This window comes from Zingiber officinale, chromosome 6B (genome assembly GCF_018446385.1).
Source record: "Zingiber officinale cultivar Zhangliang chromosome 6B, Zo_v1.1, whole genome shotgun sequence".
In the NCBI taxonomy this organism is placed as follows: Eukaryota; Viridiplantae; Streptophyta; class Magnoliopsida; order Zingiberales; family Zingiberaceae; genus Zingiber; species Zingiber officinale.
The window spans coordinates 23,553,016-23,580,475 of NC_055996.1; the positions used below are offsets into that span (position 1 = coordinate 23,553,016).

The following is a 27,460-nucleotide window of genomic DNA, read 5'->3' on the forward strand; positions in this document are numbered from 1 at the left end:
CATTTAGTCCCAACAAAATCAACCGCCAATCTTGGATATGCAGTGAAATTTTATAAATTTTTTCACTGGTGTTTTACAATATTACTACGAATGACAAACCATACAACAATACTTGCAAGAACACCAACACTATATTGAGATTGCATGGCACCAAACATGATGAATTGTCTATTTAGGCTTATTTTTGTTAAGTGAAAACAGTTCCATATCTAACAGCAATGTGTAACCTGACCTAGTAACTTGGTGCCAGTGGACACGGAACTCACAAGAATCATCCTACCATGGTACGTTTTCGACCTCGCTGTCTCACTGCAGAAAGTGGTTTGAGATAACAAGTAATTATGAGGATATGAACACGTACATTGGAAGAATTATAGCAAGAGTTCACCTTGAGCTAGTTTGTTCATCGTGGATGACCACTGCTTAGAAGACTTTCTATAGGCTGACAGTATTTTTTCCATCTGTACAGGCAAAACAACTAACATGTACATCATCTGAGGAGTAAGGTATCTGGCACAAAGTAAAAAAAGTAATAAAAGGAAAATTGAACCTACCAAAGTTTCAATCTCTGATAAGAATGAAACAGTTTTAGTATTGTATCTATATTGTATCTTACTATTCCAGTACAATTCCAATACTTATTTAATTAAATTATTAATAACATAATTAATCTTAATTCATATAAATTATGTCTTTTATTTAATTTGTTTATTAAAATTAATTAGTTATTTAACAATTAATTGATACATTTGATCACCTCCATAATTAAATTTTAATCTTTTTTATGTTTACTCATGTAAAATATATAGTTCTTTTACTTTATAATCTATTCACATTAATGAGCAATGAGAAAATGACCTTTCATGATTTTTAATAAATTAGGATAAGTTTGCTTTTGAATTATATAACATTGAGGTAATTTCAAGTTTAAAGGTGCAAAAGGCTTTCATTGTTAATAATATAATTTTATTTGAAATGATTATATAATTCTATGAGCTAATGTAATTGTATTTAAAATTTATTCATGAGTATTTGATATTTTGAATTCAATTATATTTTTATGGGATAATGTAATTGTATTTTATTTGATAAAATTCAATTTGAATCTGACTAAATCAAAATTCAAATTCATGATTTTTTAAATAAAATTAAATTTGGAATTTTTTATAATTTTAAATTGAACATTATAGAGTTTTTTTTTAATAATCTGATCTATTATTTAATGGGCACATAATCATTTTTTTTATGAACCATGAAAAAATTGATTGCTAGTGCAATCATGTCCTTGTCTATTGCGACTTTTGGAAGTAAGTTAAACTTTGACTTGTGATTTTATATGGATTTTGAGAACTCATAAGTCATAACTCGACGAGGTTAAGTGATGATGAATGATGATTTGGTGTGGCCAAGGTGACATATTCAGCGACTTAAAGTCCATAGAGATTAAAGAAGGTTGTACAACGCAATAGAGGGACCTTAGGATCATAATTACTAAGGTGGTGTTGGAAAATCTTTAAAGCATGATTTAGCATAGCCGAGTTGGAGGATTAGTGGCTTAACGTATGAAGAGATTGGGAGAAGATTACACAAAGCGATCAAGAGACCATAGGACATAAGTATCAAGGTGCAATGAGGACCACAGCCAGAGAAGATAAACTACGTAGCTAGAGCATGAAGGATGATATGTGGAGGAGCCGAGGGCTCAGGAGCATACAAGGGATGAGAAGCCACCGCCTTGAGACAAAGTTAAGCTATTAGGACTCACTAAAAGGCACTCTAGTCACATGATCATTTGCAAGAAGAGTAATCATCCATTAATACAAGGATTGGATGGAAAATGAATTACAATTTTGATATGCCTCCAAATAGAGATGCCGAAAGAAGTTTGTTATGTTGGAAAGCAAAGAAAAGTTGGAGACGGATTTGTTTTGATATGCATATCAAGAAAAGAAAAGTTGGAATAGAGAAGCACGAAAAAGTCGTCAGGGATAAGATAATATCGAAAAACTATCACATGTGAGTCAACATCCTTATATATTTAAAAAACAGATTAACTTCTATGAACATAAAACAATCAACTAACCACATTTCCACATGAAGAATGCATTGATAACAAAGCTCTCTCTAACACATATAGATCGACTGCTTTATTTTCAGGAATAGTTGATGTGAAACTCAGACCGAAGTCTATAAGAACCTGTGCAGAGAAAAAGTATCAACAGGAATGATCATAGATCGTATTGAAGTGCAAAATTTACAAAATTGCATATACATCAATAATTATCATATTGATGGATGTAAAATACTTCCTACATTAGCAACTTCAAACAAGTAAATGCAACATGAATTGTTCAAGGCTTACCAAATGATTAGTCTCTCCCCTAATAATCATATTTGAAGTGGTCAAATCACCATGGATAAGACCCCCATCGTGCATTTTTCCCATTGCAGTTCCTATCTGTATAGCAATATCATTTAGTTGTTCTTCAACAATACCATTTAATCCAAAATCTAATAGGATCTCCTTCACAGAGAGCCCATCCACGTATTCAAATGTCAGAGTATGCAGAATTGGATCGACAGCATATAATACTGGAGTGGGGACACCAAGACGCCTGGCTTTTGTCATGCAGCGAACTTCCTAAACAAAAATACAGTTAACTGAGCTTTTTGTCACATGACTCACATCTCATAGTGCAAAGTGCTGAAATTGGATAAATCTAAGTAGATTAGTAGATCAGTCATGATCAATATTAAAAAAATTTTAAAAATACTTAAGTCAGTAATTTTTGATAGCTTAGATCTTGGAAACTACACTAAATAGCTACCTCTGTTAATTGAAGACATTCAAGATAATAAAGGATGTGTGTGTAAGTAAACAAACCATGTTCAAGCGCTTCACTGTCAACTTTGAATCAAGTAAGGGATGCCTATATTTCTTGGAGAAACGCTCTTTCACAATCGACAAACGACCCACAAAAGTTGACTTGAACACCCTCTGAAAAGGGCTAATAAGCATCAGATATTATATAAACACAAAAATCCAATGTAGAAAGTGCACTAGTACTTACAGCTTCTGCCCCTGTTTAACCAGGAAACCAAAGGCTTCATTTTCAACTCCCTGAATGGCCATATCCATATTACAGAAGACTGGAAGACCTGATGATAACAGAGAATAAGATATAAGTGACCTTATTGTTGTTTGGTTCAAAAAAATTGATTCACATGCCATTCAACATAAGTTGTAATTTCAGTACCAATCCAAAGAACATAAATTGTGATGAAATGTTTCAAATTTAGAATGAGCATTCATCATTAGAGGGGGGGGGGGAATCCATCAAATGTTTCACTCCTCATACTTCTTGATGTAGCCAAATGGATGAATAAGAAGGCAAACATCACTGATAAGAATAAAATCACACTAAGGGAATAAAAGTATTAATCCAAAAGCCATTTGATATATGGAATTATATGCTTTCAAACTGACACTTTGTTAATCCAATAACACTTGTGTTATTCCTCAAAAAATAATAAATAATGACTTAATAAAACTAATTGATTTTTCTAAAAATCAAAACAACTATTCTAAAAAGTCCTTAACTATTTCTAGAAATATAGCAAGATCAAATTTTGATGACTTAGACAACTTTTAATCTTTTCAACGATATTTTAAATAGGTTTAAAATCATAGGTGTGTTAAGTCAAGTCCTACAATATATAAGTGCTGCACCATAAATGTACAATAACTATTATTTATTTAGAAAAATAATTTAATGCTTTCCTAGACATAGGATAATGTGATTATGAATTTGTGCACACGTTATTCCATAATTTAAAAGGTGTTTGAAGAATAACTTAAATTTCTAGAATAGTTTGTTCTAGAGCTCATATAGTGTGGTTAATATATCTTACTACTAAAATTTAGATCTTACTAATATCTAGTAATATTTATAGTGCTTTTGCTTATCATGTCTATTTAAATATCAATAATGGTAATTTTAAAAAAAAACAATGCAACAATATAATGCAGGAAAAAATATTGTGAGATGGAACTATTAGAACCTTCAACGTATGTTAAAAATCATCTAGATGTCTAAAGAGGTGTTGGCTAAGGTAAACCCAACTTGAGTAGAACTCAAAGGTAAACCTCTATGGATAGAGGCTTATCGAGGAGGTCTCGAAAGGAGGAGCATGATCAACGTGAACATATGAGATGAGTAATTGAGTGAAATGCATTTTGGCTTTTGGATAGAAGTTATTTAGGACAAAGTTGATGAATTTGCTTGTGGTCAAGCGAGATCATTTTTTATTGCAGTCGACTAATTAGCATATTTGACACTACAGTCAATTGTTGACTTGTTTGAGAACGAATTCTTCTCGGTTCTGGCTTGAGCCAATAGACCTAAGTTGACAAATATCTAAGTTTGAATTTGAAATTGACCAAGAATGATCATATAACTTTATCTATGCACATAAGCTCAACTAAAACAATTTAGAATCGATTAAAACTGTTAACGGTAAAAAAAGTTGAAAGTTTATCTAAGATAATCAACTGATGACATAGTCGTCTTAAGATTCAGTCAACGTTAAAGGTTACCTGAGGAGTAGGAAAAACAATTATCTGATAATCGATTTGATTGGCTAACTGAGTAATAGTCGCGGTGAATAGAGTTCCAAAATTGGTGAATCAATCAACTGGTTGGCATTTTCAATCTTAGTCATCTGCTTTGTTTTATAAATATCGAGAGAAGACACTTTGAACCTCAAAGTCTTGATCATGTCTATTGCTCCGTTTTGTGCACTTATTTATTGTTATTCTATGATCTAAAGTGTTTCACTCTAAATCAATGAAGGTTCTTTGATCAAATTATTTTTATTATAGTTTACCTTATACTATATTGTTTATTTGTAAAATTAAAACAATATTTGTCAGAGCTTTCTCCGCCTCTTAAAAGGAGAAAGTATATTTCATTAGTGGATTCAAGGAGCGACTCACCAAACAAGTTATAGGTCATAAAATAGAAGCCTAGGAATTTCTAAACCAGATAAAAATATGTGTTAACATTATTTATTGTTAATTTTTCCGTTGCATTACTTCTAATAGTTGAACTACTATCATATTGCTACTAAGCCCTTGCATTTGCAAGAGCAACAAGAGAATTTGAAATTACATATTATGTTTATTCATCCCCTTTCTAGATGCACAACAATATCACCATCTACAACAAAAGCTACAAGTTTCTTCTTTTTTTCATTCTTTTTTTTTTCTTTTTTTTGCATTTTGGTTAGATTGTTAATGTAGTCCTATTTCACAGAAGTCATCCAATTTTTGGTAGATAAGTCAAAAGATGCCTTATATGCATCTATCATTGATGGCCAAAGGTGAGTTCTAGAGGATGATTTTAAAATATACCTTATTTTGTGTGGTTGTCAACGTGCAAAACTATGGCATGAAGACTGTTTATAATTTCTGTGAACCAGACATGTATATGGTTAATCATTTGTCCATCATTTGGAATTCTTGTAGTTGGTTGATGAGGAGGTCTGAGTCTGATGTACCTTCATGAAGTTCAAAAAGCTTATCCATTAGATCCTTAACATTGTTAAAGGGCTCAACTAATTTATAGATGGCCCATAATGTAAACCAAGAATAGCTTTTGTGTTTATTTGTGCCTCCTTTGCTTAATTCATCCATAGCTTGTATAGGACAGGTTCTTCGAGCTCATCAATGTGAGGTGTCCATGACGATTCAATTTTTGAATTATGTCAATAAGAAATATTGCATCATAGATTTCAGATATGAAAAATTTGTCTATCGAAGAATAGAAGTCAAGAACAAAGGTCGTCATGTTGAAACCCTCTTAGAGAATCATTTGTAAAATAAAATTTTAATTCTACTATGTCTGTTGTTAGTCCACTCAAAGCTAAACAACTCTGACAATCGTCACAAGTTTAAAAGAAGATAGATAGATGCAACCTTCAAATTACTTGTGTTGCTCTTGTAAATGAAGGGACTTAGTCAACTATTTATGCCATCAATCAACTCATTCGCATAGATTTGGGACCAATCATCTAACAACTGCGGCATTAGTTGACTATCAATAGCATCAGTCGACTCATTTGGGCAAATCTTTAATATTTTCACCATTGTCAAAAATTTAGTTGACTTGAAATACTTTTAATTGACTCATCCTCTACCACGAGCTTCTTTTGCACAAAAAAAAGTCATCCAAGTGCCACTAATCAATTTTAAATTCAAAGTTGGATATAAATCAGCTAACAGTCAACTTAGGCAATTTCAATTAACTATTCGACCATTTAGTAGACTCAAGTCAAAATACAATGGACTCAAGCATAGACAGCTCTAAACGAGCCAAGCATGTGTAGCTCAGATTGTCTCAGGCACAGGCAGCTCGGACCGTGCCAAGCATTGGCAGCTTGGACAGTGCCAACCACATGCAACTCAATCCATGGCAAGTTTGGGCAGCTCAAATCATGCCAAGCTATTCTAATCATTTTGATTGTGCCAAGCTTGAGCTAATATGGTCGTGCCAATTTAGATCTACAGCAATAATTATTTTTAAAATTACTAAAAATAAACTCAAAATAAATATTAGTAAATTAATTATTACTATATACAATAACAATAACAACCAACAACAATCAAACTTTTATCTCACTAAGTGGGATCGGCAATGAATCATTCTACGTCATTGGATTTAATCTCCACTATATCCTCATATGATTTAAATGAATTTTATCCTATTTTATTGTTACTAACCAAATCTTATTTGGTTTCTCTTAAATAAATTGTATATTTGTCAAGGCCTTTTGTCATTTAACTTGAGTAGTTATTAGTCGCCTAAATACATATTTATGCAATATCAAATGCGTCTTTCGGAATTTTCCCTCAATAGACGCAACCCTGATTCTTTCTGTCTGCACATCCACCTTAATATCCTCATCTCTACAACTTCCATCTTTTACTCGTGTAATCGATTCATAACCCAACATTCATATAATGTAGTAGGTTTATCCACTATTTTATAAAACTTTCCTTTAAATTTTAAAGGTAGCTTACAATTACAAAGAACACCTCACAAACTCCTCCATTTCAACCATATCCTATGTAAAGCATCTCTATCAACTTTTTTATCCTTTTGCAAAAACAATCCTAAATACTTAAAGCCCATAGTTAGAGACAACTTATCTTCTCCTATTTTAACCATTATTTTGTTACGTCTAATATTACTAAACTTAAATTTCATATATTTAGTTTACTCTACTAAGCCTAAAACTTTTCACTTCCATTATTTCCCACTAAATTGAGCTTAACATTTACTTCAAGTATTTCATCAATCAAAACAATATCATCTGCAAACAATATGAACCATGTTAAAGCCTTGGATCTATCCTCGTCACGCTCTTTATAGGAAATAGTTTAATTAATCCACGTGAAGTTTTCACCAAGTCGATCCCATCTAGTAAGATAAGGCTTGGTGGTTGTTGTTGGAGTCTTCACTCTTATAGTATTATTATTATTATATTATTAAAAATATTTTATATATAATAATAATTCAATTGGCTTGAGCCCACTACCCCATGCATAGTAGGTTAACTTTTAGTACCAAGCTCAACCAAGCCCATTTTCATCTGGATTGGGTTGCTTGTGGCCTAATCTAGTTGACACCTCTAGCAATATAAGACACGGATGTTTTATTTCCACTTCCTACATCTTCTGTTTATAAATATTTGCTTCTCTATTGATTAATCAATTCTAAAGGAATGATTGTTTCATTACTGACAGCAAGTTTAGACCAAGTGAATATGTTTTCATTATTTTTTTTATCTATTTAATTGATAGGAAACTATAGTGCTAACTCGAATCTTACAAATACAGGACACGAGGCACAACTAAGGATCATAATCCTGGTATAAACTATCAATCAAGCTAAATTGATCCAAACTCTTCCTTCACATGTTTCACTTTAATCCAAGGACATAAACTAACAATATAGAATTAAGGCACTCTAACCATTCCACAACAAACACTCCATATATGAAATTAAACCTAATTTACTGATCAATAATCTCTTAAACTAGAGATCTTACCCTCAATTGATCCATCAGAACAGTGCTCCTTGGAGGTTCTGGCCGAAAGCTTCTCAGGGGACCAAGAGGGCTTAAGAATAGAAGGGTACCTGGTAGTTGACAGAGCCGTGCAGACAGCTCACAGTGGCAGTGGCCGCCGATGACGCGATCTGTGTCGATGAACTGCACAAGGGTGGCATTAGAAAACTAGGGGTGTCAGAGCAGCAAGGGAAAATCGAGAGGAAGAAAAGGGACCTCGGCTGGCAACGGGCAATGGAGAAGAAGCAAGGGTCGGCGGTCTAGGGCACAGGTGAGGTGGAGACTCGGATGCTCGATTCCCGGCGATCTCCAATGCCCGCGACCAGGAGAGGAGAGGGAGGATTCAGCGACGGGAAACTTAGGGCTCGAGTGGTTTTTCGTCCGCCGGCGTCGGTGGATCGGGGACGAAGATGAGGACGCCCGAGCCCGATAAAGAGGAGGGGAAGAGGAGATGTCGGCGAGACTTGTTGGAGGCGGCGCGAGTTCACGGAAAGGGAAGAGGGAATCGACGTAGATGGGAGAAGGGAAAAGGCTAGGGCACGGGTAAAAGAAAATAAATTAATTAGGAATTTACGCTGATTCCCTCTTCCCTTTCCGTGAACTCGTGCCTCCAACAAGTCTCGCCGACATCTCCTCTTCCCCTTCTCTTTACCGGGCTCGCGGCGTCCTCATCTTCGTCCCCGATCCACCGACGCCGGCGGACGAAAAACCACTCAAGACCTAAGTTTCCCGTCGCTGAATCCTCCCTCTCCTCTCCTGGTCGCGGGCATTGGAGATCGCCGGAAATCGAGCATCCGAGTCTCCACCTCACCTGAGCCCTAGACCGCCGACCCTTGCTTCTTCTCCATCGCGACACCGTTACTGCCCGACACCGCCGACCCTCTTCTGGCTGCGGACACCGAGCACCCGTTGCCAGCCGAGGTCCCTTCTTCTTCCTCTCGATTTTCCCTTGCTGCTCTGTGCCCTAGTTTTCTAATGCCGCAGTTGTGCACTTGTGCAATTCAGGGCGAGTCTTAATATATAAATATAAATTTGGATTCTTTCCTAACATATAAATGCATATTGTTGCACACTAAGGATTCCCAAGAGCAAAACCAAGTTGTAGACCAACTCAATGGCCAATTGATCTGGTTCCATCTTGAACAACATCGATGCTATGGAACTCCTGTCATGGGAAGAAGACTCATACATGGCTTCCCAATGGAACCACTAACTAAAAGCGAGTGCAAGAAAGAATGTTTTTTTTTAAATCCTTCCCAATTGGAAGTGAGGGAAGACTTCTCTTGTTAACAAACCTTGCCTTGAAAGTTGAAGGCAAGGAAAGCGCAAGCTAGGAAGTGAGTTCCTTTTCTAAGGTATATTCAATTTCTGGGAGGAGGAAATTTCCCCTTCCTAAACCTGACACGGTGCTCTCCATTCTGGTGCTCACGTGTTTAGTTCCCACTTTCATGATTTCCTCCTATAAGTTGATCATCACTTAGTTGAGAACATATTTTCAGGAGATTAGAGCTTCTGATAGGGAAAGGGTCCCAATTAAATTTTAGACAAAGGATGGGCAAGTTTATACATGAGCAAAATGATTTATTTCTGTAGAGTAGATCATTTAGACAATTAAGTTTGAAAGGTGACTTAAGATAGATACTTGTTTAAAATATAGTCCTTGACCTTTACTAGCATGCTTGTACCATACTTGAAGTTTAATGTGACAGAAGGAAATGATGCATCAACCCTATGGGATAGAGATTATGACGTTAAGATACTGAATAAAGCACTATAATTTCCTATCAATTAAATAGATCAAAAAAAATAATGAAAACATATTCACGTGGTCTAAACTTGCTGTCAGTAATGAAACAATCATTCCTTTAGAATTGATTAATCAATAGAGAAGCAAATATTTACAAATAGAAGATGTAGGAAGTGAAAATAAAACATCCGTGTCTTATATTGCTAGAGGTGTCAACTAGATTAGGCCACAAGCAACCCAATCCAGATGAAAATGGGCTTGGTTGAGCTTGGTACTAAAAGTTAACCTACTATGCATGGGGTAGTGGGCTCAAGCCAATTGAATTAATATTATATATAAAATATTTTTAATAATATAATAATAATAATATTATAATAGTGAAGACTCCAACAACAACCACCAAGCCTTATCTTACTAGATGGGATCAACTTGATGAAAACTCAACATGGATTAATTGAACCATTTCTTATAAAGAGTGTTACGAGGATACATCCAAGACATTAACATGGTTCATATTGTTTGCAGATGATATTGTTTCGGTAGATGAAATACTTGAATTAAATGCTAAGCTAAATTTAGTGGGAAATAATGGAAGTGAAAAGTTTTAGGCTTAGCAGAGTAAAAACTAAATATATGAAATTTAAGTTTAGTAATATTAGACGTAACAAAATAATGTTTAAAATAGGAGAAGATATGATGTCTCTAACTAAGGGCTTTAAGTATTTAGGATTGTTTTTGCAAAAGAATAAAAAAGTTGATAGAGATGTTTTACATAGGATATGGTTGAAATGAAGGAGTTTGTTAGGTGTTCTTTGTAATTGTAAGCTACCTTTAAAACTTAAAGGAAAGTTTTATAAAATAGTGGATAAACCTACTATGTTATATGAAAGTTGGGTTATGAATCGATTACACGAGTAAAAGATGAAAATTGTAGAGATGAGGATATTAAGGTGGATGTGCAGACAGAAAGAATCAGGGTTGCGTCTATTGAGGGGAAATTCTGAAAGACGCATTTGATATTGCATAAATATGTATTTAGGCGACTAATAACTACTCAAGTTAAATGACAAAAGGCCTTGACAAATATACAATTTATTTAAGAGAAACCAAATAAGACTTGGTTAGTAACAATAAAATAGGATAAAATTCATTTAAATCATATGAGGATATAGTGGAGATTAAATCCAATGACGTAGAATGATTCATTGCCGATCCCACTTAGTGAGATAAAAGTTTGATTGTTGTTGGTTGTTATTGTTATTGTATATAGTAATAATTAATTTACTAATATTTATTTTGAGTTTATTTTTAGTAATTTTAAAAATAATTATTGCTGTAGATCTAAATTGGCACGACCATATTAGCTCAAGCTTGGCACAATCAAAATGATTAGAATAGCTTGGCATGATTTGAGCTGCCCAAACTTGCCATGGATTGAGTTGCATGTGGTTGGCACTGTCCAAGCTGCCAATGCTTGGCACGGTCCGACCGTGCCTGTGCCTGAGACAATCTGAGCTACACATGCTTGGCTCGTTTAGAGCTGTCTATGCTTGAGTCCATTGTATTTTGACTTGAGTCTACTAAATAGTCGAATAGTTAATTGAAATTGCCTAAGTTGACTGTTAGCTGACTTATATCCAACTTTGAATTTAAAATTGATTAGTGGCACTTGAATGACTTTTTTTTGTGCAAAAGAAGCTCGTGGTAGAGGATGAGTCAATTAAAAGTATTTCAAGTCAACTAAATTTTTGACAATGGTGAAAATATTAAAGATTTGCCCAAATGAGTCGACTGATGCTATTGATAGTCAACTAATGCCACAGTTGTTAGACGATTGGTCCCAAATCTATGCGAATGAGTTGATTGATGGCATAAATAGTTGACTAAGTCCCTTCATTTACAAGAGCAACACAAGTAATTTGAAGGTTGCATCTATCTATCTTCTTTTAAACTTGTGACGATTGTCAGAGTTGTTTAGCTTTGAGTGGACTAACAACAAACATAGTAGAATTAAAATTTTATTTTACAAATGATTCTCTAAGAGGGTTTCAACATGACGACCTTTGTTCTTGACTTCTATTCTTCGATAGACAAATTTTTCATATCTGAAATCTATGATGCAATATTTCTTATTGACATAATTCAAAAATTGAATCGTCATGGACACCTCACATTGATGAGCTCCAAGAACCTGTCCTATACAAGCTATGGATGAATTAAGCAAAGGAGGCACAAATAAACACAAAAGCTATTCTTGTTTTACATTATGGGTCATCTATAAATTAGTTGAGCCCTTTAACAATGTTAAGGATCTAATGGATAAGCTTTTTGAACTTCATGAAGGTACATCAGACTCAGACCTCCTCATCAACCAACTACAAGAATTCCAAATGATGGACAAATGATTAATCATATACATGTCTGGTTCACAGAAATTATAAACAGTCTTCATGCCATAGTTTTGCACGTTGACAACCACACAAAATAAGGTATATTTTAAAATCATCCTCTAGAACTCACCTTTGGCCATCAATGATAGATGCATATAAGGCATCTTTTGACTTATCTACCAAAAATTGGATGACTTCTGTGAAATAGGATTACATTAACAATCTAACCAAAATGCAAAAAAAAAGAAAAAAAAATGAAAAAAAAGAAGAAACTTGTAGCTTTTGTTGTAGATGGTGATATTGTTGTGCATCTAGAAAGGGGATGAATAAACATAATATGTAATTTCAAATTCTCTTGTTGCTCTTGCAAATGCAAGGGCTTAGTAGCAATATGATAGTAGTTCAACTATTAGAAGTAATGCAACGGAAAAATTAACAATAAATAATGTTAACACATATTTTTATCTGGTTTAGAAATTCCTAGGCTTCTATTTTATGACCTATAACTTGTTTGGTGAGTCGCTCCTTGAATCCACTAATGAAATATACTTTCTCCTTTTAAGAGGCGAAGAAAGCTCTGACAAATATTGTTTTAATTTTACAAATAAACAATATAGTATAAGGTAAACTATAATAAAAATAATTTGATCAAAGAACCTTCATTGATTTAGAGTGAAACACTTTAGATCATAGAATAACAAAAAATAAGTGCACAAAATGGAGCAATAGACATGATCAAGACTTTGAGGTTCAAAGTGTCTTCTCTCGATATTTATAAAACAAAGCAGATGAATAAGTTTGAAAATTCCAACCAGTTGATTGATTCACCAATTTTGGAACCCTATTCACCGCGACTATTACTCAGTTAGCCAATCAAATCGATTATCAGATAATTGTTTTTCCTACTCCTCAGGTAACCTTTAACGTTGACTGAATCTTAAGACGACTATGTCATCAGTTGATTATCATAGATAAACTTTCAACTTTTTTTACCGTTAACAGTTTTAATCGATTCCAAATGGTTTTAGTTGAGCTTATGTGCATAGATAAAGTTATATGATCATTCTTGGTCAATTTCAAATTCAAACTTAGATATTTGTCAACTTAGGTCTATTGGCTCAAGCCAGAACCGAGAAGAATTCGTTCTCAAACAAGTCAACAATTGACTGCAGTGTCAAATCTGCTAATTAGTCGACTGCAATAAAAAATGATCTCGCTTGACCACAAGCAAATTCATCAACTTTGTCCTAAATAACTTCTATCCAAAAGCCAAAATGCATTTCACTCAATTACTCATCTCATATGTTCACGTTGATCATGCTCCTCCTTTCGAGACCTCCTCGATAAGCCTCTATCCATAGAGGTTTACCTTTGAGTTCTACTCAAGTTGGGTTTACCTTAGCCAACACCTCTTTAGACATCTAGATGATTTTTAACATACGTTGAAGGTTCTAATAGTTCCATCTCACAATATTTTTTCTTGCATTATATTGTTGCATTGTTTTTTTTTTAAATTACCATTATTGATATTTAAATAGACATGATAAGCAAAAGCACTATAAATATTACTAGATATTAGTAAGATCTAAATTTTAGTAGTAAGATATATTAACCACACTATATGAGCTCTAGAACAAACTATTCTAGAAATTTAAGTTATTCTTCAAACACCTTTTAAATTATGGAATAACGTGTGCACAAATTCATAATCACATTATCCTATGTCTAGGAAAGCATTAAATTATTTTTCTAAATAAATAATAGTTATTGTACATTTATGGTGCAGCACTTATATACTGTAGGACTTGACTTAACACACCTATGATTTTAAACCTATTTAAAATATCGTTGAAAAGATTAAAAGTTGTCTAAGTCATCAAAATTTGATCTTGCTATATTTCTAGAAATAGTTAAGGACTTTTTAGAATAGTTGTTTTGATTTTTAGAAAAATCAATTAGTTTTATTAAGTCATTATTTATTATTTTTTGAGGAATAACACAAGTGTTATTGGATTAACAAAGTGTCAGTTTGAAAGCATATAATTCCATATATCAAATGGCTTTTGGATTAATACTTTTATTCCCTTAGTGTGATTTTATTCTTATCAGTGATGTTTGCCTTCTTATTCATCCATTTGGCTACATCAAGAAGTATGAGGAGTGAAACATTTGATGGATTCCCCCCCCCCCTCTAATGATGAATGCTCATTCTAAATTTGAAACATTTCATCACAATTTATGTTCTTTGGATTGGTACTGAAATTACAACTTATGTTGAATGGCATGTGAATCAATTTTTTTGAACCAAACAACAATAAGGTCACTTATATCTTATTCTCTGTTATCATCAGGTCTTCCAGTCTTCTGTAATATGGATATGGCCATTCAGGGAGTTGAAAATGAAGCCTTTGGTTTCCTGGTTAAACAGGGGGCAGAAGCTGTAAGTATTAGTGCACTTTCTACATTGGATTTTTGTGTTTATATAATATCTGATGCTTATTAGCCCTTTTCATAGGGTGTTCAAGTCAACTTTTGTGGGTCGTTTGTCGATTGTGAAAGAGCGTTTCTCCAAGAAATATAGGCATCCCTTACTTGATTCAAAGTTGACAGTGAAGCGTTTGAACATGGTTTGTTTACTTACACACACATCCTTTATTATCCTGAATGTCTTCAATTAACAGAGGTAGCTATTTAGTGTAGTTTCCAATATCTAAGCTATCAAAAATTACTGACTTAGGTATTTTTAAAATTTCTTTTGTCAATATTGATCACGATTGATCTGCTAATCTACTTAGATTTATCCAATATCAGCACTTTACACTATGAGATGCGAGTCATGTGACAAAAAGCTCAGTTAACTGTATTTTTGTTTAGGAAGTTCGTTGCATGACAAAAGTTAGGCGTCTTGGTGTCCCCACTCCAGTATTATATGCTGTCGATCCAATTCTGCATACTCTGACATTTGAATACGTGGATGGGCTCTCTGTGAAGGAGATCCTATTAGATTTTGGATTAAATGGTATTGTTGAAGAACAACTAGATGATATTGCAATACAGATAGGAACTGCAATGGGAAAAATGCACGATGGGGGTCTTATCCATGGTGATTTGACCACTTCAAATATGATTATTAGGGAGAGACTAATCATTTGGTAAGCCTTGAACAATTCATGTTGCATTTACTTGGTTGAAGTTGCTAATGTAGGAAGTATTTTACATCCATCAATATGATAATTATTGATGTATAAGAAATTTTGTAAATTTTGCACTTCAATACGATCTATGATCATTCCTGTTGATACTTTTTCTCTGCACAGGTTCTTATAGAATTTGGTCTGAGTTTCACATCAACTCTTCCTGAAGATAAAGCAGTCGATCTATATGTGTTAAAGAGAGCTTTGTTGTCAATGCATTCTTCATGTGGAAATGTGGTTAGTTGATTGTTTTATGTTCATAGGAGTTAATCTGTTTTTTAAATATATAGGGATGTTGACTCACATGTGATAGTTTTTCGATATTATCTTATCCCTGATGACTTTTTCATGCTTCTCTATTCCAACTTTTCTTTTCTTGATATGGATATCAAAACAAATCCATCTCCAACTTGTCTTTACTTTCCAACTTAAGAAACTTCTTTCGGCATCTCTATTTGGAGACACATCAACATTGTAATTCATTTTCCATCCAATCCTTGTATTAAGGGATGATTACTCTTTTTGCGAATGATCATGTGACTAGAGTGCCTTTTAGTGAGTCGTAATAGCTTAACTTCATCTCATGGTTGTGGCTTCTCAGCCCTTGTATGCTCCTGAACCGTCGGCTCCTCCACATATCATCCTTCATGCTCTAGCTACGTAGTTTATCTTCTCTGGTTGTAGTCCTCATTGCACCTTGATACTCATTGTCTTGTGGTCCCTTGATCGCTTTGTGTAATCTTCTCCCAATCTCTTCATACCTTAAGCCACTAATCCTCCAACTCAGCTATGCTAAATCATGCTTTAGAGATTTTCCAACACCACCTTAGTATTTATCATCCTAGGGTCCCTCAATTGCGTTGTACAACCTTCTTTAATCCCTATGGACTTCTAACTTGCTGAATATGTCACCTTAGCCACACCAAATCATCATTCATCATCACTTAACCTGGTCGAGTTATGAGCTCTCAAAATCCATATAAAATCACTAGTCAAAGTTTAACTTACTTTCAAAGTCACAGTAGACTAGGACATGATTGCACTAGCAATCAATTTTTTCATGGTTTCATAAAAAAAAAATCACTATGTACCCATTAAATAATAGATCAGATTATTTAAAAAAGAACTGTATAAAGTTTAATTTAAAATTATAAACAATTCCAAATTAAATTTTATTTAAAAAATCATGAATTTAAATTTTGATTTAGTCAAATTCAAATTGAATTTTATCAAATAAAATACAATTACATTATCCCTTAAAAATATAATTGAATTCAAAATATCAAATACTCTTGAATAAATTTTAAATACAATTACATTAGCTCATAAAATTATAAAATCAATTCAAATAAAATTATATCTTTAACAATGAAAGCCTTTTTGCACCTTTAAACTTGAAATTGCCTCAATATTATATAATTCAAAAGCAAACTTATCCTAATTTTTTAAAAATCATGAAAGGTCATTTTCTCATTGCTCTTTAATGTGAATAGATTATATAGTAAAAGAACTATATATTTTACATATGAGTAAACATAAAAAAGATTAAAATGTAATTATTTGTAAGATTTTTCTCTTTAAGACTGTAGGATAAGACTTGGTTGTTGTTGTTGTATTTAATTGATTTTGTGTATATTGAATGAACATAAATAATCTTTTATCAAGCCAAACAACAAGCTTGCTCATAAACATTTGGTTCATTTACAGCCTTAGCAACACTCCCTCTACATGTATAGATGGGAAGCTTAAATTGATAGGCTTAAGCCTCCCACCGCATGTGGTAATTGAATTTTTTTTAGCACAAGTGGGATTCAAATCCTTGACCTGCTATTTTGATATCATGTTAAAGTTACTTGGCTAGCTACTTACCCCAAAACACTAGGGTTTAGAACAGAAACCAATTTATATTTATCTGTTAACATAAAAACAATAGGTATATTAGTACAGAGCATTTATGTCTATAGATATTAACATGCATAAATGATTCTAATACTTAATAAAGATATATAATCATGAATTTAACTATCATTTATTGAAAACTTGATTCCTAGAAAATGGATTCAAATTTTAATATATTTGAACTATAACAATAGAAGAACCCGAAAAATATACGAGGTTCAATCAATTCAATTTACCTAACATATTTAGCTATTAATTCATTTATGACGGTTTTTTTTTCTTTAACAATGTAAAAAAAGACAATAAAAAGGGGGGAGAAAGAGAGAAAAAATCTCCTAAACTTTGAAGTTTGACCAAACGAAGGCGTGACTCAGATATCCAAAGGAACATGAACTTGCGCAATTCCAAAATCAAATTGACATCCATTGCTAAATCATAACATAATCTCTCTCACACTCTTTTGTATAATCCATTGAATTAACGACTAAAAATCCAAAATACAGATTACAAACCACAGTGAAAAGAATTATACCAAAGCTAGACGGGAGGAGACAGCAGTCACAGGCTCACAATATAGGCTAATATCGCCAAGACAATAGCACAGAGAAGAAGACAGGCCAGGCAGGCTACTGGAACAGGAACAACCACCAAGAGGAGCCTATGTGGCTGTGCGCCGTATGGACTGTAGAGATGGTGAGACGAAGAATCTTCGGGACACTTTGAAATTTCAGAAACGGGTCGAGCGACGGCGTGCGTCGATGGCAGGAGAGGATCGAAAATAATAACGAGAATAAATTAGGGCTTAGGTGTGCTTTAAAAGTATTGTTTATTACAAGGTTATTATATAAGTGTTAGTGATTGATTAAAGTTTAAAATAATAAATAAATAAGTGTAAAAAAAATATCATTTGTATCAGGTAGTATTAAATTTCAGAAAATAATTTTTTTAAGTCGGAAGTTTGTAATTTATCTTTTGGCGCGTTTAATTACGTGATGAGATAATCATATAATGAAGATTATAATGAATAAAATATAATCTGAAACGGTGATAAAGAGGGTCCGTCAAACCTCAGTCAAAGATAGAGATAGCAACTGATATGAAAGTCAAAGTCAGAACGGTCAAAGTCAGGAAATCAACGAGCTCACCAAAAGTGGGTCAGGCGAGAGTCAACTTCAACTGTCGAGTGGACCTGAAGGTTCCGATCGGCCACGAAGCTCATTGGAATAGATCGCTCATCCGACTGAGGCGAGTATAGAAAGAATCATAGGCTCACAACTAACCAAGCGAGTGCCAAGCTGATCGGAGCTCATGTCCAATCGGGCAAGACACAGCCTACTGAACTGAGGTACTACAGAGGAGAGCAGCTGGTGGGATCGACCGGGCGAGAAGTCCAGGCCGAACAGCTATCTCTCTCGGCCAAAACAGTGGGACCCCTCCCATATCTTGTAATATCCTTCTAGGAGGTAATGGTACTAACAACAAGTCACGGTCAACAGACAAATCGTACGACGAGAGCTTCTACTATCATGTTAAGGATTTTCATGTCCTGTTAAGGTATGCTCTCCTCCATAGTACCTCGGTTCAGTAGGCTGTGTCTTGCTCAACTAGACATGAGCTATGGTCGGTTTGGCACTCGCTTGGTCAATTGTGAGCCTCTGATTCTTTTTATGCTGACCTCGACCAGATGAGCGATCTATTCCAATGAGCTTCGTGGCCGATCGGAACCTTCAGACCCGCTCGACAGTTGAAGTTGACTCCCGTCCAACCCACTTTTGGTGAGCTCATTGATTCCCTGACTTTAATCGTCTTGACTTTGACCTCCACATCAATTGTTATCTCCACTTTTGACTTAGGCTTGATGAACCCTCTTTATCACCATATCATATTATATTTTATTCATTATAATCTTGATTATATGATTATCTCATCACGTAATCAAACGCGCCTAAAGATAAATTACAAACTTTCGACTTAAAAAAATTAATTACTGAAATTTAATACTACCTGATATAAATAATATTTTATTTTTTTACACTTATTTATTTATCATTTTAAACTTTAATCAATCACTAACACTAACACTTATATAATAGCCTTGTAATAAACGCTACTTTTAAAGCACACCTAAGCCCTAATTTATTCTCATAATTATTTCGATCCTCTCCTGCCATCGACGCACGCCGTCGCTCGACCCGTTCCCGAAATTTCAAAGTCTCCCGAACATTCTTCGTCTCACGCTCTCTACAGTCCATACGGCGCACAACCACATAGGCTCCTCTTGGTGGCTGTTCCGGTTCCGGCAGCTTGCCTGGCCTGTCTTCTTCTATGTGCTCTGGTCTTGGTGATATTGGCCAGTATTGTGAGCTTGTGACTGTTGTCTTCTCCCGTCTAACTTTGATATAATTCTTTTCACTGTGATGTGTAATCTGTATTTTGGATTTTTTATCGTTAATTCAATGGATTCTACAAAAGAGTGTGAGAGAGATTATGTTGTGATTTAAAAATGGATGTCAATTTGATTTTGGAATTGTGCAAGTTCATGTTTGTTTGGATGCCTGAGTCACGCCTTTGTTTGGTCAAACTTCAAAGTTTAGGAGATTTTTTTCCCCTCTCTCTTCCCTTTTTACTGTCTTTTTTTTACGCTGTTAAAGAAAAAAAACTGCCATAAATGAATTAATAGCTAGATATGTTAGGTAAATTGAATTGATTGGACCTCATATATTTTTTGGATTCTTGTATTGTTATAGTTCAAATATATTAAAATTTGAATCCATTTTTCTAGAAATCAAGTTTTCAATAAATGATAGCTAAATTCATGACTATATATCTTTATTAAGTATTAGAATCATTTATGCATGTTAATATATATAGGCATAAATGCTCTTTACTAATATACCTATTGTTTTTATGTTAACAGATAAATATAGATTGGTTCCTTTTCTAAAACCTAGTGTTTTGGGGTAAGTAGCTAGCCAATTAACTTTAACATGATATCAAAGTAGCAAAGTAGCAGGTCAAGGATTTGAATCCCACTTGTGCTAAAAAAATTCAATTACCACATGCGGTGGGAGGCTTAAGCCTATCAATTTAAGCTTCCCATCCATACATGTAGAGGGAGTGTTGCTAAGGTTGTAAATGAACCAAATGTTTGTAGAGCAAACTTATTGTTTGGCTTGGTAAAAGATTATTTATGTTTATTCAATATACACAAAATCAATTAAATACAACAACAACAAGCAAGCCCTATCCTACTAGGTGGGGTCGGTTATATAGATCTTTTTACGCCATTGAGCTCTATCTCCAACTATACCATCATCTATATTTAAATAAAGTTTATCTTGGTTTATTGTGGCTAACCAAGTCTTTTTTAGTCTTCCTCTTCCTCGTTTGATATGCATGTCTATCATAGTTTCACATCGTCTAACTAGAGCATTTATTGGTAGTCTAAGTGCATGCCTGTACCATCTTAAATGCGTCTCTCGGAGTTTTCTCCTAATAGATGTAACTTTAACTTTCTCACTAATGCTCTTAATTCTTATTCTGCCCATTCTCGTATGTCCACACATCCATCTTAACATCCTCATCTCTGCAACTCTCATCTTCTGCTCATATGCTCGAGTCATAGCCCAACATTCAGCTTCATATAATATAGCAGGTCTAACTACGATTTTGTAGAATTTTTTAGTTTTAGAGGTATTTTACGGTCACATAAAACACCCAATGCTCTTTTCTATTTCAATTATCCTGCTTGTATTTTATGTAAGACATCCCTCTCAATCCCTCCAACATTTTACAAAAATGATCCTAAATATCTAAACCTCTTAATTTCGGGCAACACGTTGTCTCCTATCTTAACAATTGTCTAATTATATCTAATATTGTTAAACTTAAATTCCATATATTCTGTCTTTAGTCTACTAAACCTAAAATCTTACCCTTATAGTGTTTCCCGCCAAGCAACTCATTAGACTAAATGAATAAGTTTGAACATATTTATGTTTAACTTGTTAATGTTCATAAATAGAGATTAGGAACTGATTATGAATAATGTTCATGAACAATGTTTTGGTAGAAAATTTGTAAATCATATTCATTAATAAAACTCTTATTATACTTGTAAATCTACTTAGAAACTTTCGAAAGAAACAAACATGCTTAGAATATCAAATTCTCTAACGAACCAAATACGCTAAAAAATGTAAAATTTTTAAATAATCAAACAAACTTGAATTAATGCTTGATAAAATCTAAATGAATTAAGTTCAAGTCATGCTCAAGCCAAGCTCTAACCAAGCAAAAAAAGAAATCATACCAAGCTTGAATAACTATTTCAATGGCTTGGTTCATTTTATACTCGTCTTGACTTAGCATAGTTACCCTATCAAACAAAGTTGAACAATACAAATCTTGGTTTGACTCAGTTACAGCTCTAAGTGTCACCGACATATGAAGGGTGATTCTTAATATATAAATATAAATTTGGACTCTTTACTAACATATAAATGCATATTGTGGCACACTAAATGTTGGGACCGATATGCCCGCTAGAGAGGGGGGTGGAGGTGAATAGCGTTTCATCACGCTTGCGTTGGTTTGCTTCGTCTTGTTGTTGTGCAGCGGAATACTCGAAGACAAACACTCACAAGGCTAATACCTAGGATTTACTTGGTATCCACCTCAAGAAGAGGTGACTAATCCAAGGATCCACACACCGACTCACTCCACTATGAAATACTCCTAAGTCGTAGCCGGAGGCGGAGAAATCTCGTACAAACACACACAACACTCACACAAGAAGAGAATACAAGAATACAACTGAAATAAACTCTTCTTCTTGCTTACTTGTTGTTTGTTGTTGTTGCCTCTTGAATCTTGGAAATGCACTCAAAGAACCCTTAAGAACTGTCAAGAATCTCGGAGAAGATCGCTGGTAAAAATCGCAGAAAACCGCAGTAGAAGAACGCAAAGTTCTACGGAGAAAACGCTCCGCAACGACTATATCCTGTGCTCCCAATCGATCCAAATCAACCTCAATCGATTGTCACGTCAACACCGCACCATCTCAGTCGTCCATCACCTGCATCCTGCGCAACGGTCACTTCCCAATCGATCGATCGATCGATTGGGACTACCTGAATCGATCGCCCAATCGACTCAGCGTCATTCTATGTTCTCGCGTCTGCACGAGAACTCCTGCTGCCCAATCGATCGACCGATCGATCGACAGCTACCAATCGATCGACCGATCGATTGGGAAAACCTTTGTGCTCGCGATTTCACATCCCGATCGATCAACCGATCGATTGGGCCTTCCCACAATCGCATCACATTCCAATCGATCGACTGATCGATTGGACGCTGGTTCAATCGATTGCCCGATTGATTGACCAGCTAGGACTTGACTCAAACTCAAGTCCAAAGTCCCAAACCCAACTCCCGGTCAACCGTGACCTGTTGGGTCTTCATACCTAGCATTTGGCCATACCCGAACAACCTCGAACTAGCCTTCTAGCCTCCTCCATCAGCCTTGCGTCCCTCGGACATCTTCCATCCTTCACGTCTTACCTTTAGGAGCTTCCTTCGGATTCATCCTAGTTGTCAGATTATACCACCACACTCGACTAACCTCGAACTAGCCTTCTGGCCTACTCCATCAATCTTGCGTCCTTCGGATATCTCCCCATCCTTCACATCTTACCTTCAAGAGTTTCCTTCGGCCTCATCCTAGTTATCGAGTTCTCCTTGCCAAGTCACACTAGGACTTACCTTGCCAAAACCACATGTTTGGACTTACAACCTTTGCCAAGATCACATTTAGACTTACCTTGCAAAGACCACATGCTTGGACTTTCCAAATGTCTGGCTCCTAACCAGGACATTCTCCCTTGCCAAAATCACACTTGGACTTTCCAATTGCCTAGTTTCTCACCAGGACTTCCCAATTGCCTGGCTCCTCACCAAGACTTTCTCCCTTGCCAAGATCACACTTGGACTTTCCAAATGCCTGGCTCCTCGCAAGGACTTTCTCCTTTGCCTAACCTCCAGTTAGGACTTCCACCACTGCCTAACCTCCAATTAGGACTTCCAGACGCCTAACCTCCAGTTAGGACTTACAGACGCCTAACCTCCAGTTAGGACTTACAGACGCCTAATCTCCAGTTAGGACTTACCCAGTCAAGTCTCCTGTCATCACTGACCTACTTGACTTGTATTCTCATCAACCTGGTCAACCCTTTGACCATCACCGCAACTTGACGATTGCCCTAGCAATCTCCATATATTGTCAAATATCAAAACTCAAATCCCAACTCAAGCTTGACTCAACTCAAGCTTAGTCAAACTGGTCAAACTTAACCAAGGGAAATTGCTCCAACACTAAGGATTCCCAAGAGCAAGACCAAGTTGTAGACCAACTCAATGGCCAATTGATCTGGTTCCATCTTGAACAACATCGATGGTATGGAACTCCTGTCATGGGAAGAAGACCCATACATAACTTCCCAAAGGAACCACTAACTGAAAGCAAGTCCAATGTTTTTTTTTAAATCCTTCCCAATTGGAAGCGAGGGAAGTACTTCTCTAGTTAACAGACCTTGCCCTGAAAGTTGAAGGCAAGGAAAGCCTAAGATAGGAAGTGAGTTCCTTTTCTAAGGTATATTCAATCTCTGGGAGGAATTTCCCCTTCCTAAACCTGACCACTTTCATGATTTCCTCTTATAAGTTGATCATCACTTAGTTGAGAACGTATTTTCAGGAGATTAGAGCTTTTGATAGGGAAAAGGTCCCAATTAAATTTTAGACAAAGGATGGGCAATTTTATACATGAGCAAAATGATTTATTTCTGTAGAGTAGATCATTTTAGACAATTAAATTTGAAAGGTGGCTTAAGATAGATACTTGTTTAAAAGATAGTCCTTGACCTTTACTAGCATGCTTGTTGTACCAGACTTGAAGTTTAATGTCACAGAAGGAAATGATGCATCAACCCTATGGAATAGAGATTATAACGTTAAAATACTAAATAAAGCTCTATAGTTCCTATCAATTAAATAGATCAAAAAATAAAGAAAACATATTCACGTGGTATAAAATTGCTGGCAGTAATGAAACAATCATTCCTTTATAATTGATTAATCAATAGAGAAGCAAATATTTACAAACAGAAGAAGTATGAAGTGGAAATAAAACATCCGTGTCTTATATTACTAGAGGTGTCAACTAGATTAGCCCACAAGCAACCCAATCCAGATGAAAACGGGCTTGGTTGAGCTTGGTACTAAAAGTGAACCTACTATGCATGGGGTAGTGGGCCCAAGCCAATTGAATTAGTATTATATATAAAATATTTTAATAATAATATAATAATAATAATACTATAAAAGTGAAGACTCCAACAACAACCACCAAGTCTTATCCTATTAGGTAGGATCGACTTGGTGAAACCTCCACATGGATTAATTGAACCATTTCTTATAAAGAGTGTTACGAGGATACATCCAAGACATTAACATGGTGCATATTGTTTGCAGATGATATTGTTTTGGTTGATGAAATACTTGAATTAAATGCTAAGCTAAATTTAGTGGGAAATAATGGAAGTGAAAAGTTTTAGGCTTAGCAGAATAAAAACTAAATATATGAAATTTAAGTTTAGTAATATTAGACGTAACAAAATAATGGTTAAAATAGGAGAAGATATGTTGTCTCTAACTAAGGGCTTTAAGTATTTAGGATTGTTTTTGCAAAAGGATAAAAGAGTTGATAGAGATGTTTTACATAGGATATGGTTGAAATGGAGTTTGTGAGGTGTTCTTTGTAATTGTAAGTTACCTTTAAACCTTAAAGGGAAGTTTTATAAAATGGTGGATAAACCTACTACGTTATATGAAGTTAGGTTATGAATCGATTACACGAGTAAAAGATGAAAGTTGTAGAGATGAGGATATTAAGATGGATGTGCGGACAGAAAGAATCAGGGTTGCGTATATTGAGAGAAAATTCCGAAAGACGCATTTGATATTGCATAAATATGTATTTAGACGACTAATAACAGCTCAAGTTAAATGAGAAAAGGCCTTGACAAATATACAATTTATTTAAGAGAAATCAAATAAGACTTGATTAGTAACAATAAAATAGGATAAAATTCATTTAAATTATATGAGGATATAGTGGAGATTAAACCCAATGACGTAGAATGATTCATACCCGATCCCACTTAGTGAGATAAAAGTCTGATTGTTGTTGGTTGTTATTGTTATTGTATATAGTAATAATTAATTTACTAATATTTATTTTGAGTTTATTTTTAGTAATTTTAAAAATAATTATTGATGTGGATCTAAATTGGCACGACCATATTAGCTCAAGCTTGGCACGATCAAAATGATTAGAATAGCTTGGCATGATTTGAGCTGTCCATGCTTGGCATGGATTGAGTTGTATGTGGTTGGCACTGTCCAAGCTGCCAATGCTTGGCACGGTCCGAGCTGCCTGTGCCTAACACAATCCGAGCTACACATGCTTGGCACATTTAGAGCTGTCTATGCTTGAGTCCATTGTATTTTGACTTGAGTCTACTAAATGATCGAATAGTTAATTGAAATTGCCTAAGTTGACTGTTAGCTGACTTATATCTAACTTTGAGTTTAAAATTGATTAGTGGCACTTGGATGACTTTTTTTTGTGCAAAAGAAGCTCGTGGTAGAGGATGAGTCAATTAAAAGTATTTCAAGTCAACTAAATTTTTGACAATGGTGAAAATATTAAAGATTTTCCCAAATGAGTCGACTGATGGTACTGATAGTCAACTAATGTCACAGTTGTCGGGCGATTGGCCCCAAATCTATGCGAATGAGTTGATTGATGGCATAAATAGTTGACTAAGTCCCTTCATTTACAAGAGCAACACAAGTAATTTGAAGGTTGCATCTATCTATCTTCTTTTAAACTCATGACAATTGTCAGAGTTGTTTAGCTTTGAGTGGACTAACAACTGACATAGTAGAATTAAAATTTTATTTTACGCATGGCAACAATCAAAATGATATAAGCATGAATGTATAACAGATAAAAATATAGGCATACTACAAGGACCAAATAGTGACATACCAAAGTAAATGCAAACATAATCATTGCTACTAGCTATATACTATTATGCATATCTAAAATGACTATATCAAAGAGATAAGTCAGAAGTACCCGCCTCAAAAAGAAGATCCTGTCAACCGTCTTCAATAGATCCAAAAGTTTACATACAACTCGAATCCTACAAATACAGGACACGAGGCACAACTAAGGATCATAATCCTGGTATAAACTATCAATCAAGCTAAATTGATCCAAACTCTTCCTTCACATGTTTCACTTTAATCCAAGGACATAAACTAACAATATAGAATTAAGGCACTCTAACCATTCCACAACAAACACTCCATATATGAAATTAAACCTAATTTACTGATCAATAATCTCTTAAACTAGAGATCTTACCCTCAATTGATCCATCAGAACAGTGCTCCTTGGAGGTTCTGGCCGAAAGCTTCTCAGGGGACCAAGAGGGCTTAAGAATAGAAGGGTACCTGGTAGTTGACAGAGCCGTGCAGACAGCTCACAGTGGCAGTGGCCGCCGATGACGCGATCTGTGTCGATGAACTGCACAAGGGTGGCATTAGAAAACTAGGGGTGTCAGAGCAGCAAGGGAAAATCGAGAGGAAGAAAAGGGACCTCGGCTGGCAACGGGCAATGGAGAAGAAGCAAGGGTCGGCGGTCTAGGGCACAGGTGAGGTGGAGACTCGGATGCTCGATTCCCGGCGATCTCCAATGCCCGCGACCAGGAGAGGAGAGGGAGGATTCGGTGACCGGAAACTTAGGGCTCAAGTGGTTTTTCGTCCGCCGGCGTCGGTGGATCGGGGAAGAAGATGAGAGCGCCGCGAGCCCGACAAAGAGGAGGGGAAGAGGAGATGTGGGCGAGACTTGGTGGAGGCGGCGCGAGACAAAGAGGAGGGGAAGAGGAGATGTGGGCGAGACTTGGTGGAGGCGGCGAGTTCACAGAAAGGGAAGAGGGAATCGGCGTAGATGGGAGAAGGAAAAGGTTAGG

General features: G+C 35.3%; 2 protein-coding genes across 3 annotated transcripts; one reads left to right on the forward strand and one right to left on the reverse strand.

Annotated features, from left to right (window-relative positions):
* Positions 1-2: 2 nt before the first annotated feature.
* LOC121992253 (EKC/KEOPS complex subunit bud32-like) lies at positions 3-27,460 on the reverse strand. 2 transcript variants are annotated; one of them, XM_042546492.1, is made up of 9 exons: positions 27,088-27,460; positions 26,854-27,015; positions 26,567-26,629; positions 3,081-3,159; positions 2,885-3,008; positions 2,363-2,641; positions 2,084-2,197; positions 389-461; positions 3-309 (listed from the first exon to the last, which is right to left on the reverse strand). In XM_042546492.1, the coding sequence occupies exons 4-9, from the start codon at positions 3,137-3,139 to the stop codon at positions 272-274; spliced, it is 687 nt and encodes a 228-aa protein (XP_042402426.1). In that variant the 5' UTR covers positions 3,140-3,159; positions 26,567-26,629; positions 26,854-27,015; positions 27,088-27,460; the 3' UTR covers positions 3-271. The 2 variants fall into 2 exon arrangements, with proteins under 2 accessions (XP_042402426.1, XP_042402425.1); XM_042546491.1 differs by lacking the exons at positions 26,567-26,629; positions 26,854-27,015; positions 27,088-27,460 and having other exon boundaries at positions 2,885-2,998; positions 3,072-3,165.
* Positions 14,645-15,707, forward strand: LOC121990837 (EKC/KEOPS complex subunit TP53RK-like). Its single transcript, XM_042544899.1, has 4 exons — positions 14,645-14,707; positions 15,142-15,419; positions 15,473-15,509; positions 15,585-15,707. Exons 1-4 carry the CDS (start codon positions 14,645-14,647, stop codon positions 15,705-15,707), a joined length of 501 nt encoding a protein of 166 aa, XP_042400833.1.

Bases quoted from the DNA above. Each gene is read 5' to 3' on its own strand.
- LOC121992253 (XM_042546492.1), bottom strand. From the start codon at position 3,139: ATGGATATGGCCATTCAGGGAGTTGAAAATGAAGCCTTTGGTTTCCTG. The intron at 3,009-3,080 runs GCAGAAGCTGTA...GATGCTTATTAG, and splicing joins GGTTTCCTGGTTAAACAGGG to CCCTTTTCAGAGGGTGTTCA. The intron at 2,642-2,884 runs GTTTGTTTACTT...ATTTTTGTTTAG, and splicing joins CAGTGAAGCGCTTGAACATG to GAAGTTCGCTGCATGACAAA.
- LOC121990837 (XM_042544899.1), top strand. From the start codon at position 14,645: ATGGCCATTCAGGGAGTTGAAAATGAAGCCTTTGGTTTCCTGGTTAAA. The intron at 14,708-15,141 runs GTAAGTATTAGT...ATTTTTGTTTAG, and splicing joins TTAAACAGGGGGCAGAAGCT to GAAGTTCGTTGCATGACAAA. The intron at 15,510-15,584 runs GTATAAGAAATT...TTCTCTGCACAG, and splicing joins TCAATATGATAATTATTGAT to GTTCTTATAGAATTTGGTCT.